Source organism: Simochromis diagramma, unplaced genomic scaffold (genome assembly GCF_900408965.1).
Source record: "Simochromis diagramma unplaced genomic scaffold, fSimDia1.1 OVJJ01000361.1, whole genome shotgun sequence".
Classification (NCBI taxonomy): domain Eukaryota; kingdom Metazoa; phylum Chordata; class Actinopteri; order Cichliformes; family Cichlidae; genus Simochromis; species Simochromis diagramma.
In genome coordinates this window covers 7,663,302-7,679,512 of record NW_024386860.1, presented here as the reverse complement: position 1 = coordinate 7,679,512, position 16,211 = coordinate 7,663,302, and the positions used below count along the sequence as shown (strand labels likewise).

The following is a 16,211-nucleotide window of genomic DNA, read 5'->3' as shown; positions in this document are numbered from 1 at the left end:
ATGCTATTGTTATAAATTACTGTGCTGTGCTCGCTAGAATGTACATGCACTACAGCTGGTTTCTGTCTTAATTCTGAACTCTGGCCACGTGTAAAGTTACACCATAAGAGTGACTGATGATGATGTCTTGCGACAGTGGTAACAGGCTCTGCCAATCAATTGCCATTGCATGTTAGAAAGGAGTAAAAAGACCCTTAAAAGGAGCCCACCCTATATCCAGATGGCCTCAGATTCAGTCGTACTTATTGTCCACAGAAAAGGTTTGAAGCAGATTACATGAACATACCAAATAAAAAAACTCAGAGACAGTCACTGATCAAAATTAGATCAAAATTCTATTTAAGGATACATAGACTGTTGTATAATTGGCAAACAATATATAAATATGTAATTTGTTATTACCAGTCCCAGATTATTGGGCATGTATCAATCCCTTTCTAAACAGCAGCAGCAGTGACAAATTGAAGTAGAGAGAAGATTTCAGCAGTTCAGATGATTTATATACAAAGTAACTGCCTTTCTCCTACTTCCTAAATTCCAGGATATGATTGTAAAATGTTTGTTTTACTATTTTAAATATCAAAAAAAACAGTTTTGTAGGAAAACAGAAGGCAAAAAATGGAAGTCAAGGTGAATAACTTTATTGATTTAGGTGGATTCTGACTGCAAGTTGTTTAGAACTTGACAACAACAATGGAGTTAAAATGATAGAGGAATTGCAGCAGAGTCGGAAAGAAGTTGAAGGATCAGACTTAATAGCTGGCCATGGTTTGCTGAATCCAGTCATTGAAGATGCAGACCTGTGAATGGAAACAGATCAAGGTTTGTTATTAAAAAGAGGATGATGGGATGTGAACGTTCTACAATGAGAACTTAGTTTAAGATAGCTCTTTCAATTCAAGAAATTATTTAGCTTTACCTTGGTATAAACACCGGGGTGGTCCCTCTCAGCACATCCGTATCCCCAGGACACAATACCCTGCAGCTCACCGTTGCACACAACAGGGCCACCAGAGTCACCCTGAAAATAAAAGTAAAGAAAACAAAGATGGATGTCAAGAAATTATTATTTAAATCTAATTAAATATAAATTAAATGTGTTGTTGTCATTGTGGGATACGTCCACTCTTGTGGCATTTTAAGAAAGGTTTACTATTCGAGAAGGGGACAGTTGCAGGTTTGACTTATTACATACCTGGCAAGAGTCCTTGCCTCCCTCCAGGTATCCAGCGCAGAACATGGAGTCAGTGATCATGCCAGGGTAGGAGTTATTACAGTCACTGTAGGACAGGATGGGGATGTTCAGGCACTGCAGTCTGTCCCGATCAGCAGCTGCAATGTTTGAAACAGAGTATGGATGAACAACGATTAATGCTGATGGAACCAAATGTCATGAAACATTTTCAACTTTAAACTGCTAACGTGCAGAAGTTACTCACTAGAGCTCATGGTGTTGCCCCATCCAGAGACTGTGCACATGGTGCCAGCGGGAGCACAGCTCCTGGGCAGAGCCACAGGCTGCACATAACTGTTGAGGGAGGCAGGCTGGCTCAGCTGGATCAGCATGATGTCATTGTCAATATTCCAGGAATCATACTGTGGATGGCGGATGACACGGGAGGAGTCGATGAACTGCTCAGTTCCCTCATTGACCGAAATGTCGTGCTCTCCCAGACGCACCTGGATACGACTGAAAACATTTGAAAAACAGAAAGAATAGATTCAAACACTCAGAAACTACCAACAAATATTAATTGTGGATCACTCCCTTATGTAAATAAGATTTAAAATCTTGATGAAATATACTTACGACTCGTAGCAGTGAGCAGCAGACACAACCCAGTTCTGATTGATCAGGGAGCCACCACAGAAGTGGTAGCCAGAGTTCAGAGACACCTGATGGGGCTCAGAGTAAGGTGTGCACTCAAACCCTCCGACGATCTTGTCGTCATCCAGGGCAACTGAAAACACAAGTGTAAACAAACTGTTTACTCCTACACTTTTACATCAGGAGGGAAACATCTATGCTGTTTGATTTCCAGCCCAAAGTACATTGTATTTGATTAGAATCATTGTGAAGCTGCAGCCATGAGCAGCTAAAGTTATGTTGGATGTTTTAGTCTAATAAGAAAAACATCTGCCAGTCAGAGAGGAAGACAATCTGCTCAGATAAAACTTCACACTCACAAGCAGCTCCAATGAGCAGAACAAAGACCAGAGACCTCATGATTGCTGAGTGATTCTGTCAATGAGAGGACTTCACCTGGAGCTCTCATTTATATCCACAGGAGAGCTGCCCAGCTCTCTGAGCAATCCTATTGGTCAGCAAAGAGCCAATCTCTTGTGTGGTTCGTTGGGGTTGGTGATTTGTTTGAATAGAGATGGCTTATTTTTTAGAAACATCTTGATATAAATCATGCACATAAATAGATTACTCGTTTGTATCATTGTATTAATCTATATTTTAATTGCTAGTAACATATTACAATTTTTTTTGTAATACTGGGAAAAGTTCATTTCAATCCTGCCAATATATGATGACAGTAATGAGCAGAATAGTGAAAAGGGATGGCTTTCTTTTTAGCAAATGAGGAAAATTTCATAGGAATGTTTGAAAATAGGATTATTTTATTTCTTAAATAGTTTTTTGTGGTTGTTTCTGTAGCCTCTCAGACCTGAACTGTTTCACTTCAATAAGCACTTAAGGGTCACTTTTTCCCTATGCCCAGATTTTTATGCACTGACAGTGGAGCATGATATAATAACAAATCCTAGTGGTTTTAATATCTCCAACAGAACTCTTTCAAAGGATTCCTTTCTATATGCAGCCATTTTCATGCATAACCTCTCATAAAATACAAATTTAAATGTATATTTTCATAAAACAATAGACTAATAAGTCAGCCCCTATTGTTTGAAATTAGTGTGTCTCTGGTCAGACTTCGACAAAGGTAAATATAATTTCTATATTTAGATATCTGGAACGCACTATCTCACATCTGTGTGTTTCACAGCACTTGAAAACTAAATTCACATTGGACATTGAAGTGCTGTGAGCAGCAAATTAAAAACCTTCTTACCTAAAGTTAAAAGGATTTCTTACAGTAAATATGAATCTGTGAAGGGGGCGATCGTGTCTCAAGAGTTGGCAGTTCGTCTTGTTATCAGAAGGTTGCTGGTTCGAGCCCCGGCTCCGACAGTCTCGGTCGCTGTGTCCTTGGGCAAGACACTTCACCCGTTGCCTGGTGGTAGTCAGAGGCCCCGGTGGCGCCAGTGTCCAGCAGCCTCCCCTCTGTCAGTGCGTCCCAGGGGAGCTGTGGCCACAATGTAGCTTGCCATCACGTGTGTGTGAATGGGTGGATGACTGAATGTAGTGTAAAGTGCTTTGGGGTCTATAGGGACTAAGTAAAGCGCTATACAAATACAGGCCATTTAGGAGTAGAGGAAGTAGTTGTCCTGTGGAGGTTTTCATTCTGATTTTGTATTCATCGTATTTTTTGTTGTTCTAGAGTTTTTCTGGCCCTCCTGTGTTTACGTTTATGTGATATCGCTTGTGTTTTGTCAGTTTTGTCCTTTGCCTGTTACGTTGATGTGTCTCAGTCTCAGTCTCAGTCTTAGGTTCCTGTTTTATTTTGATAGTCTCTTGTCCTGTGTGTGTTGTGTTCAGTTTTGCTTCCCTCATGCAGCTAAATTGATTCTGTTGACCCTGCTGCTTGTTTTCCCCACCTGTGTCTCTTTCCCTGATTACCTCAAGTTGGTGGGTAACAGACGTCTCTGAAAACATTGGAGCACTTTTGCAAATGTGTGATATCTTGATAAATCACACAGATATTTGAAGTTTACACAGCTACATCCTCGCCTGATAATATCTTAAAAGTTTATTTTGTGACCCAATAAGAGTAATAAGAGTAATATTAAATCTAAGTTGCTGCTGCCATTGTTGAAAATTGGAATTAGCTGTGCCGCGCTATGAATTCTGGGATAGGTTGAGCCACGAAGGATACACCCAATCCATCCTTCAAATCTGGGGAAATAAAGGACGCATTTGTCAGCCGCATTTGGAGGAGTCTTCGAATTTGGGCAGCCTTTGTCATGTCGCTGTGTGACGTAATCGGCCTCGGGAGGATGCAGCCTCTGAATTTGGACACAGCTTTTGCATTCCAAGCAAAGGGGAACTTTTGTTAATGCACAATTTCCTGGTATAGATTACACTGATGCTCACATCAGAGCAACAATCAGAAGAAAGCCTGTTGCTAGGACTGATCGAAGGCAAAGTTCATTTTGAAAGGACTACCTGACAGAAGCCTTGATAAAAGCGTGGTTTTGTGCAAACTGTGTAAAAAGGAGTTTGCATACCACCAAAGCACTTCAACCTTAGGGTACCATCTAAATACAAAACAGCAAGGACCAAAACTGTTGGAGCTGTTAGCACTAGCAGTCTCAGTCCGAGTACCAAAAAAGGTGTCGGCAGCCCAAACTTGATGAAATGACTGACTTCAGGTCTCCAAAAGTTGATTCTGTTCATCTGGACGTAGCGTTTTGTGGGGGAAACGTTTCGTCACTCATCCGAGTGACTTCTTCAGTCTCAGCTGACTGCAGGTTTCCCCAAATCTTATAAACAGTACATCTGCATAATGACTGAAACCAGCCCACTGAGGGAACAATGGGCTGGGAGGTCAGTTCCTTAATCATAATTATGCAAATTCTCATGACCATTGATCAACAACCACTGACCAAAACCCACTGATCAAAGACCACTGATCAATGGCCATGAGTACCATTCACAGAGAGTTGGGGAATGGCTGCAATCACAGCATTGTAAGATGGCAATTTACTTTCCTGGATGATTGAGAGTGCATCAAGACTGACTTCAGGGCAAAATTAGTAAGTCAACATCAGACAAACTTACACTTGCAAAATGGATTGCTCTGGACTGTAGACCACTATTGGTGGTAGAAGATAGGGGGTTAGACAATGTGCTACAGTTAGTGTCAGGTGATCCAACTTTTCAACTGCTGTGCTGAACGACTATTTCAAGTAAAATTCAACAGCTTGAAAAGCAAGCAAAATTAGATGCATTACAGACAGCCCTGCTAATATGGAGGAACTGCACCAGCAGCAAACAAGACTGGGGCAACACAAAGAGCCACTCATACAGGATGTTTCCACATGATGGAATTCAATGCTGGATATGGTTTCTTGTCTACTAAAGAATCAAGAGGCTGTCTCGCTGCTTTAGACAAAAAAAAGCACAAGTTAGTCATTTTAACTCCATCAGAGCTGGTAAAACTCCAAAAGCTGGTGACTGTCCTTGCAGCCAAATAAAGCTATTTTTTTAACTTTGTTACTGTTTCTTCAAAAAGCTCTATAGTTGACAGTTACTGTGTAGATGAATAATTACTTTCTTGAACTCTCTACTACAGGTTTGTGACTGAGCTTCTTGGAGGTGAGACATATGTCTTAGGTTTAGTAGTTTTAACTGCTTTCTGCCATCTGCATCACACCATGGAGGCCTCTGATGATGACTCAAACTACTTGGTGAAATTTAAGACTGCCTTCACAAAGGACCTATCCCAACGTGTAACTACACTCAACCATCAGTGGCTCAAGATAGCTACTGTGCTTGACCCAGGCTTTAAGGATTTAAAGTGTCTTGCAAGGGGAGAGCGAGAAGAGGTTGGGACCAGCCTTGAGGTCCTGCTGCAGGAACAGTGTAAAGATGCCAGCACAAAGGAGCCAGCAAAGACAAAGAGCCTCCACCTCTCTTCATTGTCTTCAGACTCTGGGGCAAATTTTCTTGAGCAATTAAATGCGATTCATCGAGAGTAATAAATTAAAAAGCTTCTAAGTAATCAGATTCATTTTAATCTGATTACTTAGAAGTAATCAGATTAGAATACAACAAAACATACAAAATATGTTTGGGATCTTATGCCTGGCAGGTGTGTTCACCTGTCACAGAGTAAAGAGTTGTTATACAGCTTTACAGAGAACGGTAGGAATGATTTCCCAAAGTGTTCTTTATGGCAGTGAGGTTGAATCAGTCTGATGGAGAAGGAGAATCTGCCACCTCAGAAGTGTGAAATGGAGCGAGTGGAATGGGTTGTCCATGATGGAGGCCAGTTTGTTCAGTGTCCGCCTGTCCCTCACTGACTCAAAGACCTCCAAATTCTGACCAATGATGCTTCCAGCCTTGCGGATTAGTTTGTTGATCCTGCTGGCATCTCTGGCACTGATTTTTCTTTTTTTTCTTTTTTTTGTCAAACAATTTGCAGATAATCAGGTAAAACTAATGAAAGTAAGGTGTATAACGTTCTGTGTGTGCCTTACATTTATATGAACAATACTGTGAATGACTGTCCGCTACATCTTAAATAGCTGTTGACTATCATGTCTATGTTAGTTCTTTATTGATCAAATGTATATATTGTAAAACAAATGAAAAAACATTACTCAGTTTGTGTGATTTTATTGATTTAGTTGAAAACTGACTGCATGTTATTCAGAACTCTACAGAAGAGCAGAGTTAAACTGGTTAAAAAAAATGCAGCCAAGCAGAGTGGTGATCGAAGGATCAGACTTAATAGCTGGCCATGGTTTGCTGAATCCAGTCATTGAAGATGCAGACCTGTGAATGGAGACAGATTGAGATTTGTTAATGTAGACAGGATGATGAAGTTTAACTGAAGCCACACAATGTGAATTGAATATGACGTAACTGTTTAAATTAAAGAAAGCATATAGTTTTACCTTGGTATAAACACCGGGGTGGTCCCTCTCAGCACATCCGTATCCCCAGGACACAATACCCTGCAGCTCACCGTTGCACACAACAGGGCCACCAGAGTCACCCTGAAAATAAAAGTAAAGAAAACAAAGATGGATGTCAAGAAATAATTATTTAAATCTAATTAAATATAAATTAAATGTGTTGTTGTCATTGTGGGATACGTCCACTCTTGTGGCATTTTAAGAAAGCTTTACTATTCGAGAAGGGGACAGTTGCAGGTTTGACTTATTACATACCTGGCAAGAGTCCTTGCCTCCCTCCAGGTATCCAGCGCAGAACATGGAGTCAGTGATCATGCCAGGGTAGGAGTTATTACAGTCACTGTAGGACAGGATGGGGATGTTCAGGCACTGCAGCCTGTCCTGATCAGCAGCTGCAATGTTTGAAACAGAGTATGGATGAACAACGATTCATGCTGATGGAACCAAATGTCATGAAACATTTTTAACTTTAAACTGCTAACGTGCAGAAGTTACTCACTAGAGCTCATGGTGTTGCCCCATCCAGAGACTGTGCACATGGTGCCAGCAGGAGCACAGCTCCTGGGCAGAGCCACAGGCTGCACATAACTGTTGAGGGAGGCAGGCCGGCTCAGCTGGATCAGCATGATGTCATTGTCAATATTCCAGGAATCATACTGTGGATGGCGGATGACACGGGAGGAGTCGATGAACTGCTCAGTTCCCTCATTGACCGAAATGTCGTGCTCTCCCAGACGCACCTGGATACGGCTGAAAACATTTGAAAAACAGGAAATTAGTATAAAACTCCCAATAAAAATTTATTTTGCACAACTCTGGTCTGAAAATCAGACCTGTAATCTTATAGATCTTATAGAAATATACTTACGATTTGTAGCAGTGAGCAGCAGACACAATCCAGTTCTGATTGATCAGGGAGCCACCACAGAAGTGGTAGCCAGAGTTCAGAGACACCTGATGGGGTTCAGAGTAAGGTGTGCACTCAAACCCTCCGACGATCTTGTCGTCATCCAGGGCAACTGAAAACACAAGTGTAAACAAACTGTTTACTCCTACACTTTTACATCAGGAGGGAAACATCTATGCTGTTTGATTTCCAGTCAAATGCATAAATCAAACCTATTTGAGTGCATACAGAAACATATTAAATTTGAGATAATAAAGCTATGAGGATTAAAGGTGCGATCTGGGAAGAAAGCCAACCAACTGTTAGCAGAGAAGAAGCCTTAAAACTTCTCACAAACACTCACAAGCAGCTCCAATGAGCAGAACAAAGACCAGAGACCTCATGGTTGCTGAGTGATCCTACAGATGAGAGAACTTCACCTGGAGCTCTGATTTATATACACAGGGAGCGAGCTGGGGAGCTCCTATTGGTCAGTGAGGAACCAATCTCTGTGGATGGTCTTTGAAACTGGCCTCGCTATTTGCATAGGGATGGCTTAATTTTTAGCAAACAAGGAAAGTCATAATGCAATGTGTGATGTAGACAGTTTTTGCTTCTCTATTATCTGTACTGACTTATGTTTCATATCTGTAATATATGTATACAAATTGTTAATATAAACCAAACAACTTGTTAGAAACTCTTTCCCTAATGCATCGTTAATACAGCAGCAAAACAACTCATTTCATTTATGTGTAATGTTCTGACATTAATCCTGTGCAATATTCTATAAAGCAACTCTTAAGACCAAATTAAATTACGCAAATTTTATTTTGGTATAAATTTGATTAATTCAACTGTTAGCTGACGGAAATGGGAGTTTGGTTTGTTTTTCTGGTCACACTGTAAAGGTACATACCACGTCTCTAGTTACACGTCAGCCTTGTAATCTGGAAACTAAATTCAGATATGAAAGGTTTGCCTCTGCCCCAAGAAAGAAATGAGGGGATGGGTGTTTGGAAGCACTAACATGATGCCTTGGTGTAGGATAGCTTTTCTCAGCTTTTCTATATCCCCAATATACATCTTGCAGCACAACTTTGCAGAAATCAGCACCTCCAGAGTCACCTTGAGAGAAAAACTTGGACTTACATGCAGTGAATCTTGATACTTGAACTCTGAACTTTTGCAATGCAATGCTCAGCCCTCAGCACTTTAAAGTCATAAAAAAAAAGTGGTTGGTCCAGTTTGAACGTATGTTGTCAGAAAAGTAGAAACATATCTGGCAGGAGCCTGCCTTCATCCAGGTATCCTTTACAGAATATGGCGTAGTCAACTACATTGGGGTATGTAATGTGACAGTAATCTTCAGACAGGTTGGGAATTTCTGCACACTGCAGCCTGTCAGCAGCTGCAGCAAATACAAAAGAACATTGGGGATAATAGAGACTTTGCAAGTGGTCCCAGAAGAGACACAGCCAGCGGGCAGAGCCACAGGCTGCACATACTGGTTGACTATGGCAGCTGAGCTTGAGCAGCCTGATGTCATTCACAAGTGCCAAACTGTCACAGAAGGCTTGTTGGATTATATGGAAAACACTAACAAACTCCTCATTACCCTCAGTGGCTCCAGTATGATGATCTCCCATACACAACTCCATGCAAAAGACAGACAAAGAAGCTGATAAAAAGAGATTTTGATTTTCTGTTCATTTTTCCCATCAGTTGCATCAGTTCTCACTGACCAGGGAGCAACCACAGAAGACGCTTGATTGGGGCTGGGAGTAGGGCTCACACTCATGCCCATCAACATCATCTGTGGACACAGAAATAATAATTCATATGTTGCACTATAGAAACATGCACAGTGCACAAGACACCGTCTGCACTTGCAAGCAACTTCAATTAGCAAAATGAAAACCAGAGATTTCATGGCTGAAATTGTATCCTTTTACTTCACTTCAGTCTTTATCCTGTGATAGCCAGTCAACTAAAACACACAAATTGATAGTGAGGTGTAAACCAGACGCAGGTGGTCCATTCCAGACTTGTAAGTCTTCTAAATCTAACCCCGTATGGCTGCAACATATGGATTGTTCACATAACACCAAGGCCGAGTTCAGAACTCAACCATAAAAGAAATATGCAGCAGTGAGAAATCAAATATAGGACAACATGTAACTATTCTTATAGCAAAAATGATTGCAGCATAATGGATGACTCAAATTAATCAGACCCATTCAGAAATTTAGATTTGAATAATCAATGTATCAGTAATACAGAGGTTTGCTGCTGATTTCTAACTGCTGTGTGACAATTAACAATCCTGCAGTCCTGCAATTATCTACATTTCAATTATTGTTAGATTTTAAAGAGTCCCGCATACTAAATGCTAAATGTATGTCTAATCCTCAGACTGTTTATTAGAATTCTTACATTTTTTCTGTGTCAATGTAAAAGCTACTAAAAAAAAAGTCATTAATATTTATCATGACTAATTCCAGCTGTAACATTTTTTAAAAGTAGGGATACTTTAATGTATTTTAACCTATACCAGAGTAACTTTGGGAATTCCACATAAAGCAGGATGCAGTTCTTTATTTTCACATCTTATTAATATCTTTTTTCATTTTAATATTTACATTTATGCTGTCAAACAAATAGCTCATTTATAATATTTAATTATAAGCAATAATTTTGATAATCATCTTTAGTCAAGAAGAAAATTAATTAACTGAATATTACTCTGCCTTGCAATTACATAAAAGAACAAATCCAATGCATATTCTAACAAATGATTGGTCTACTTGGCTGGTGTTATTTGTCTTTTCTCATTTGCTTGAAACAACATTTTTTGTTGGTTTATCAAAAAAAAAAAAAAATGTGGGTTAGGAAACATTCTGCAACTGCTGTTGTGAACATGGCCATCTGGAGTGCAACAGGCTACAGCCAAGTCAAGGTTAGTGATTACAAAGTACATTTTGCTGTGCTTGCATCCTATATAGAAGGTATGGCTGTAAAAGTTTCATAGCTAGATAGCTAGATAGATTTGAAACTCATTCAAATATTGGTTGCTTACCTTGCTCTCAGAGTGTTGTGCCTTTGGGGGTTATGGATGTACTGACAAAACAAATCCTGGCATTTATATCAAAGTAATGCCCAGAGACCAGGACCATTTCTTTAACCTAAACCACTATCACCCATTTAATGTATGCATACCAGCAAACTTTGCTTCCCGACCCTTAAAAGGATAAGCAGAAGAGAATGGATGCATGGATTCAATCTGTATTTTTGTGATAGAAATTCTCCAAATTCCCATTGGTCCTATTAAATCCACGAGTCATATTTTGGGAGGTTTATTCATATCAAAGCTTTTATATTAGCATCTGTTGAAAGCATAGACTGGTCAGTAACTCCTCGTGTCAATCAGTCACATCATTTATTGGTTCTTTGTTCTGCTAAAAGCTGTGTGGAAATAGGAGCCAGAAATTTTAATGTGAGTATCTTATGCCTTTCAAGCAGGAAAATCTGTGATACAAAAACCTGTACATTTCAAAATAATTCTTTTATACAAAGAACAATATGTGTTCCTCTTTAAAGCAAACTGCTATTATTAAGTAGTTGTCATTGTCAAAACCTTCTATTATACATCTATACCACACAACACTCAGATACAGCCCTTTCAGGTGTATCTGTACTCTACTTCTCTCTTGACTCAGTGGTGAATGAGTCTAGTTCAGTCCAGCTAACCCTTGTAAAATCAGCCTGCAAACTCTTGGGTTAATAATGCTCTGATAGTTTATCATTAAAAAAAAAAAAACTTTTTACCACTGAAACAACCTTTTTGGGGTGGCATCTGAAAAAAGTTCAGCAATTTTGAAACAGGAATAAGTCGAAATTTTGAGACTGGATCATAACCTTTTGAGTCGTGGGAGGCACAACAATGCCTAAAAGTTATCTAGATATGAATAGTTTCGTAACATTCATCAGTTTACACAGTTTACATGCACACACGCAACAACAGTATAACAATACTTTTTAACCAAACAAATAAAAACATATAGAGAAGGTGTTTTTTAAAAAGGACCCCAGTTGTAGCAATAGACCGTGAGGTAGCGGCGGTGTTAAGCGGAACTATCTTCTCGCAATTTCGCAACCCAGTCGGACGTATTAGCCGACGTACCACCAATGTCAACTCTAGCACATATATCGTTGATATATGTGACCTCCGGAATATTTCTAACATTTAGGTAACCTGCTCTATTTTGTGTATAAACAGTGGTTTAGGTAGATTATATTCTAAACGTTTCTTTGCTTTTTGAGTTTTATTTTGTCTGACGCGGGCTCTCGTAGGCGAAGCTATCCGACAAAATGCGCCTCACGTTGCAAATGTTGATCTCCCACGGCCGGATGGCCCGGAGGATGGGTTTGGGCCCGCGGTCCAGGATCGACATGCTGCGCAACATTTTGACAGGACTGGTCCGACACGAGAGGATAGAAACCACGCTGGCCCGAGCAGATGAAGTCCGCTTCTACGCCGAAAAGGTGACCATGTGAGGAACCAGCATGCTTAGAAACTGTAAAATCTAACAGTATCTGAGTAGTTCTAACTAGCCAAATTCAATATGAGTAATTATTAATAACATTATTATTTAATCTGCGGGGATGCCTTTCTAATAAGGCCAGTACAGTTATTAGGTAGAAACACGTGGACTCGCATCTTAAGAGGATTGTTACACCCACAGCAGCTCACTAATGTTACTAACATAACAATTAATATAAACAACGTTTTAATCAATCAGTTCATATTGGCCAGTGCAACACTCGGGTCACTCTCCGGTCAGCTGAAACAGACACGTTCTTCCAACCAATCAATGAAATGAACGCTTGCTGGTTTTCACTGCTCATTGTTTCCACTGCAGATTGTGAAAATACACATTCATTCATTCATTCATTCATTCATTCATAAGCCTGCACCGTCTGACTGAGATCTGAGCCGAGTGAAGTTCTGCTGCAATGTGGAAGCAATGCAAGACAAGCATAAAGCGAAAAAGCAAACTAGTCCAACCCCAACAGTAACATCTCTGCATTTCTGCCCAGTGTTGATGTCATGCTAAAAAACGATTGCTCGCGATTGTTTGCATGTGTTTCCTATGCTTCTATTGGTAAATAGGCTGTATATAGACAATATTAAAGGAGTTTTATAAGTAATTTATATATTAAATAAGTGACCTTTTTTGTAAGCAAAAAAGTAATCTCTGTACTATTGTACCTACTATCAAAACAGTACTTCTTGGCTACTTAAAATATTTATAATACCACTGCTATGTTATGTTTTGACTGCAATTTCTGCAGCTTTCTTGGCCATTTTGCCAAAACTGATTGTAGCTTTTACCTTTCCACTTCTTTCTGGCTCCAAATGTCTTGATATGATTTGTGAGAATACCCCACCCACCCCCCAGAATAACAAAAAGAGTATAAAAAATACTTCCACAGCAAGAGCAGGTAGCGGATCACTGGTGCTGTGGAACACTGACTAACAGGCGTATCCACTCCCAAAGGGGCACATATTAGTGTTTCTGCACACGCCTGCTCTACAGCAGCATGGGATGAGGTGTGCACATTCCTCTCAAAACATCTGTTCCCCACTATGGTTAGGGTTAGGCTTTCTCATGTCGCACCTTCCACTGGATTAGAGACATGTCTCTAACTGCCTTTTATCTTATAGGGATCCTTTATTTGTGTTGAACACGAATAGTGTTTAGTGAGTCCTGGTGTGTAGTTTAAATTGGGTTTAGGTGTGTGTGAAGCACACTCAAGTTTCATCATATTGCGGTAATGGAGAACCCCTGTGTGGGAAATTTGTGCATATAGTATGTCACTGAGCAGTTTGCTGCTTAAAAGTTTTTCATTATTCAGTTGATAGTAACTGGTTATGCATATTAATATGTGTGCATGTCTGCACTGTGTAGACTCCTACTGAGTGTTATTAGAAGGAAGTTGAAATAGTTTTGCTCATCCCTGTTTAGAAGTTGTTTTTCATATAAAAATAACCCTTTATTGCATTAAAATTGTTCTAACTCTAAAACTTTGCCTTATTCAGTATGCAGACATCTGTGAATATGTAAATTGGTCTTCGCCACACGTCTTGGCTCCGCACTCACAAAATTGCTCGCTACGTAAAACCGAATGTTTTAGAGGATCCTGACAAAGTATACAGAGCCTGTACCACACTGAGAATTAGCAAGTTTCAGCTATTAAAGTGAATCAAAAAAACATGTTAATACAAATATAACAATTAAATAGATTAACACTTGTAAGAAAAGTTTTTTTTTTTCCCCTCTCTCAGGGCAACATCACAAGTTGTCAAGTCAAATTAATCATCACTTCTTTGCTCTCTGTTTTCACGTGGATCAGTGTAAGACACGGATGAGATGACGAAACTCACGCAACTGTAAACGACAGAAAAAGCAGCAGATTCTCACACTTAACTGAAACAAAACGAGGACACACAGATAAGATGAGCCCTGCCCTAATATTCGGTATATGTGTGAAATCCTGACTGCCTGAATTTGTGATTTTTCATTTTAATTAGCATGCTGCAATAGTAGCTGTTTTTGTTTTGTTTTTTTAAATTTGTTTTATTTGTTCATGACTTGTCTTCTAGCATATTAAAAAAAACATGGTACGAACTTCTTAACAAGGTTTCAAAACCTTATATTTTTTGAAAGAGGTCTTTAAGTCATTTTCTTTGACATGCATCTGACTTTCGATGTTTTCTTTTATCTTTTCTTTTTTTCCCTCTAGCTGGTAGACTATGCCAAAAAGGGAGACACTGATGAGAAGGCGATGAAAATGGCCAGTTTTTGGCTGACGGTATGTGTCTGCAGCTCTTCTTCACTTTGTAAAGATAATAACCGTGTAGCTCTGAATATAAAACAGTTGATGTGAAGCTTATTTTAAGTATGCTTCCTCTCTTCAGGAGAAGGATCTGGTCCCAAAGCTCTTCAAGGTCCTGGCTCCACGGTTTGAGAACCACTCAAACAGCTACACACGGCTGGCACGCATCCCCAACAGACAAAACCTGGACAGAGCTAAGATGGCTGTTCTGGAGTACAAAGGCAACCCTTTCCCACCCCTTTATCCTGCAAAAAAGGAAAATGAACTGACTCTTATCAACCAGCTCCTCAAAGGCTACAGAGAGGACAGGTTACAACAGTTAGACACAAAGCCGTAGTTGCCACCGTGGAGATGGATCAAAGATTGCTGAAGGGTGATGGTGGGGTACTGAAATGCTCCTGAAGAGCCACTTGCATATTCTGCAGACTGTGGCTTAAAGACACTGATGTAGTTCTTTACCAAAAGAAGCCGCAGCTCTGTAAAGTATTTCTGATTGTGTATTAATAAATATTCTTTCTTAAGATAAGCAAGAAATGTTTGGTTTTCCTTTGATTGTTAATGAATCCAGATTCATGCTGTTGAGCATTCATAAATAGGTTCACAAATAAACTGCTTTTCTTGTGTGGTGATTGTGGTTATAATTTTAAAAGAGTCAAAGTAATGATCAAAATTGTGCTACTCTACAACTGCATATTCCATATCTCCTGTTTATAACAGAGTATGACTCTTATAAATTTGTTGTTTTCAAGCACAAGCAATGTTACTATTATTTTTGGACATGTCATCAATTTTCTGAAGGCGTTACAGGATGCATAGCGCTCCTTGTGACATATACACCAATCAACCACAACATTAAAACCTCCTGAATTACATTACACAGCTCTCCTCAAGCTGGCAAAATAGCTCTGACCTGCTGGGGCATGGGACCTCTGGGAGAGTTCTGTGGTGAATGGCAGTAGATGAGTGTGAGTCCTGTGGGTTGCACAGTGGAGCCTCCGTGGAATGGGATTTGTAATGGCGCATTCCACGGATGTTCGATTGGACTGGGATCTGGGGAGTTTGGAGGCTGGGTCAACCCCTTGAACTCTTTGTCAAGTCCCCTGAGCTGTTGCACTTTTTGCGGTGTGCCAGAGCTCATTGTCCTGCTTGGTATGGGCACTGCAGCGTTAGGGTATGCTTGTCCTGCAGTACTGTTTAGGTGTGCGATGCATGTTAAAGTAACCCCATGAACAGCAGCAATCAGTTTACCAGTAGTACAGTGCACTATAACGAGGCGAATAATGTAATTTACATATGACTGGTTTTAACCCTGTAAAGCCTGAACAATTAAATAATTGCCAGAAAATTCAGAGTGTTGACTGTTGAGTGTTAACAAAAAACTGAAATTAAAACTAGCAATTTACATATATGAGTTTTAATATATATACTTTTTGCTACATCTGTTATTTTTGCGCAGTTTATGTTTTTCAGGATAAGGATTGCAGTGATGATGTAAAAGTCTCTAAACTTCAAATATAATACACGTGGCAGGGTTATACAGGGTTGCCTTCATGTGCAAATTGGTGTAATTCCAGTTTAAAGGAGGACTTTATGGACAGTTCTCTTCACTAATCGTTTTCCAGTCTTGTAGTTAATGTCAGTATAGACAAGGTTG

The 16,211-nt window shown here is 39.8% G+C and overlaps 3 protein-coding genes across 3 annotated transcripts; 1 reads left to right on the top strand and 2 right to left on the bottom strand.

The window, feature by feature from the left end:
* Positions 1-619: 619 nt before the first annotated feature.
* On the bottom strand, positions 620-2,290 carry LOC120732577 (trypsin-2). Its single transcript, XM_040030292.1, has 6 exons — positions 2,188-2,290; positions 1,811-1,961; positions 1,440-1,690; positions 1,196-1,332; positions 920-1,021; positions 620-800 (listed from the first exon to the last, which is right to left on the bottom strand). Exons 1-6 carry the CDS (start codon positions 2,225-2,227, stop codon positions 753-755), a joined length of 729 nt encoding a protein of 242 aa, XP_039886226.1. The 5' UTR covers positions 2,228-2,290; the 3' UTR covers positions 620-752.
* A 4,185-nt stretch (positions 2,291-6,475) lies between these two features.
* Positions 6,476-8,092, bottom strand: LOC120732565 (trypsin-1). The gene is made up of 6 exons (XM_040030267.1): positions 8,022-8,092; positions 7,640-7,790; positions 7,271-7,521; positions 7,027-7,163; positions 6,751-6,852; positions 6,476-6,628 (listed from the first exon to the last, which is right to left on the bottom strand). Exons 1-6 carry the CDS (start codon positions 8,059-8,061, stop codon positions 6,581-6,583), a joined length of 729 nt encoding a protein of 242 aa, XP_039886201.1. The 5' UTR covers positions 8,062-8,092; the 3' UTR covers positions 6,476-6,580.
* A 3,682-nt stretch (positions 8,093-11,774) lies between these two features.
* On the top strand, positions 11,775-15,500 carry mrpl17 (mitochondrial ribosomal protein L17). The gene is made up of 4 exons (XM_040030266.1): positions 11,775-11,907; positions 12,011-12,202; positions 14,465-14,533; positions 14,640-15,500. The coding sequence occupies exons 2-4, from the start codon at positions 12,029-12,031 to the stop codon at positions 14,892-14,894; spliced, it is 498 nt and encodes a 165-aa protein (XP_039886200.1). The 5' UTR covers positions 11,775-11,907; positions 12,011-12,028; the 3' UTR covers positions 14,895-15,500.
* The last annotated feature ends 711 nt before the right edge of the window (positions 15,501-16,211 follow it).

Excerpts from the sequence above, each read along its gene's own strand:
- mrpl17 (XM_040030266.1), top strand. The coding sequence starts at position 12,029 with ATGCGCCTCACGTTGCAAATGTTGATCTCCCACGGCCGGATGGCCCGG. Across the intron at positions 12,203-14,464 it reads TCCGCTTCTACGCCGAAAAG|CTGGTAGACTATGCCAAAAA; the intron begins GTGACCATGTGA and ends TTTTCCCTCTAG. Across the intron at positions 14,534-14,639 it reads TGGCCAGTTTTTGGCTGACG|GAGAAGGATCTGGTCCCAAA; the intron begins GTATGTGTCTGC and ends TCCTCTCTTCAG.
- LOC120732577 (XM_040030292.1), bottom strand. The coding sequence starts at position 2,227 with ATGAGGTCTCTGGTCTTTGTTCTGCTCATTGGAGCTGCTT. Across the intron at positions 1,691-1,810 it reads GCTGCTCACTGCTACGAGTC|TCGTATCCAGGTGCGTCTGG; the intron begins GTAAGTATATTT and ends AAATGTTTTCAG. Across the intron at positions 1,022-1,195 it reads GAGGCAAGGACTCTTGCCAG|GGTGACTCTGGTGGCCCTGT; the intron begins GTATGTAATAAG and ends TTTTATTTTCAG.
- LOC120732565 (XM_040030267.1), bottom strand. The coding sequence starts at position 8,061 with ATGAGGTCTCTGGTCTTTGTTCTGCTCATTGGAGCTGCTT. Across the intron at positions 6,853-7,026 it reads GAGGCAAGGACTCTTGCCAG|GGTGACTCTGGTGGCCCTGT; the intron begins GTATGTAATAAG and ends TTTTATTTTCAG. Across the intron at positions 6,629-6,750 it reads ACCCCGGTGTTTATACCAAG|GTCTGCATCTTCAATGACTG; the intron begins GTAAAACTATAT and ends CTCCATTCACAG.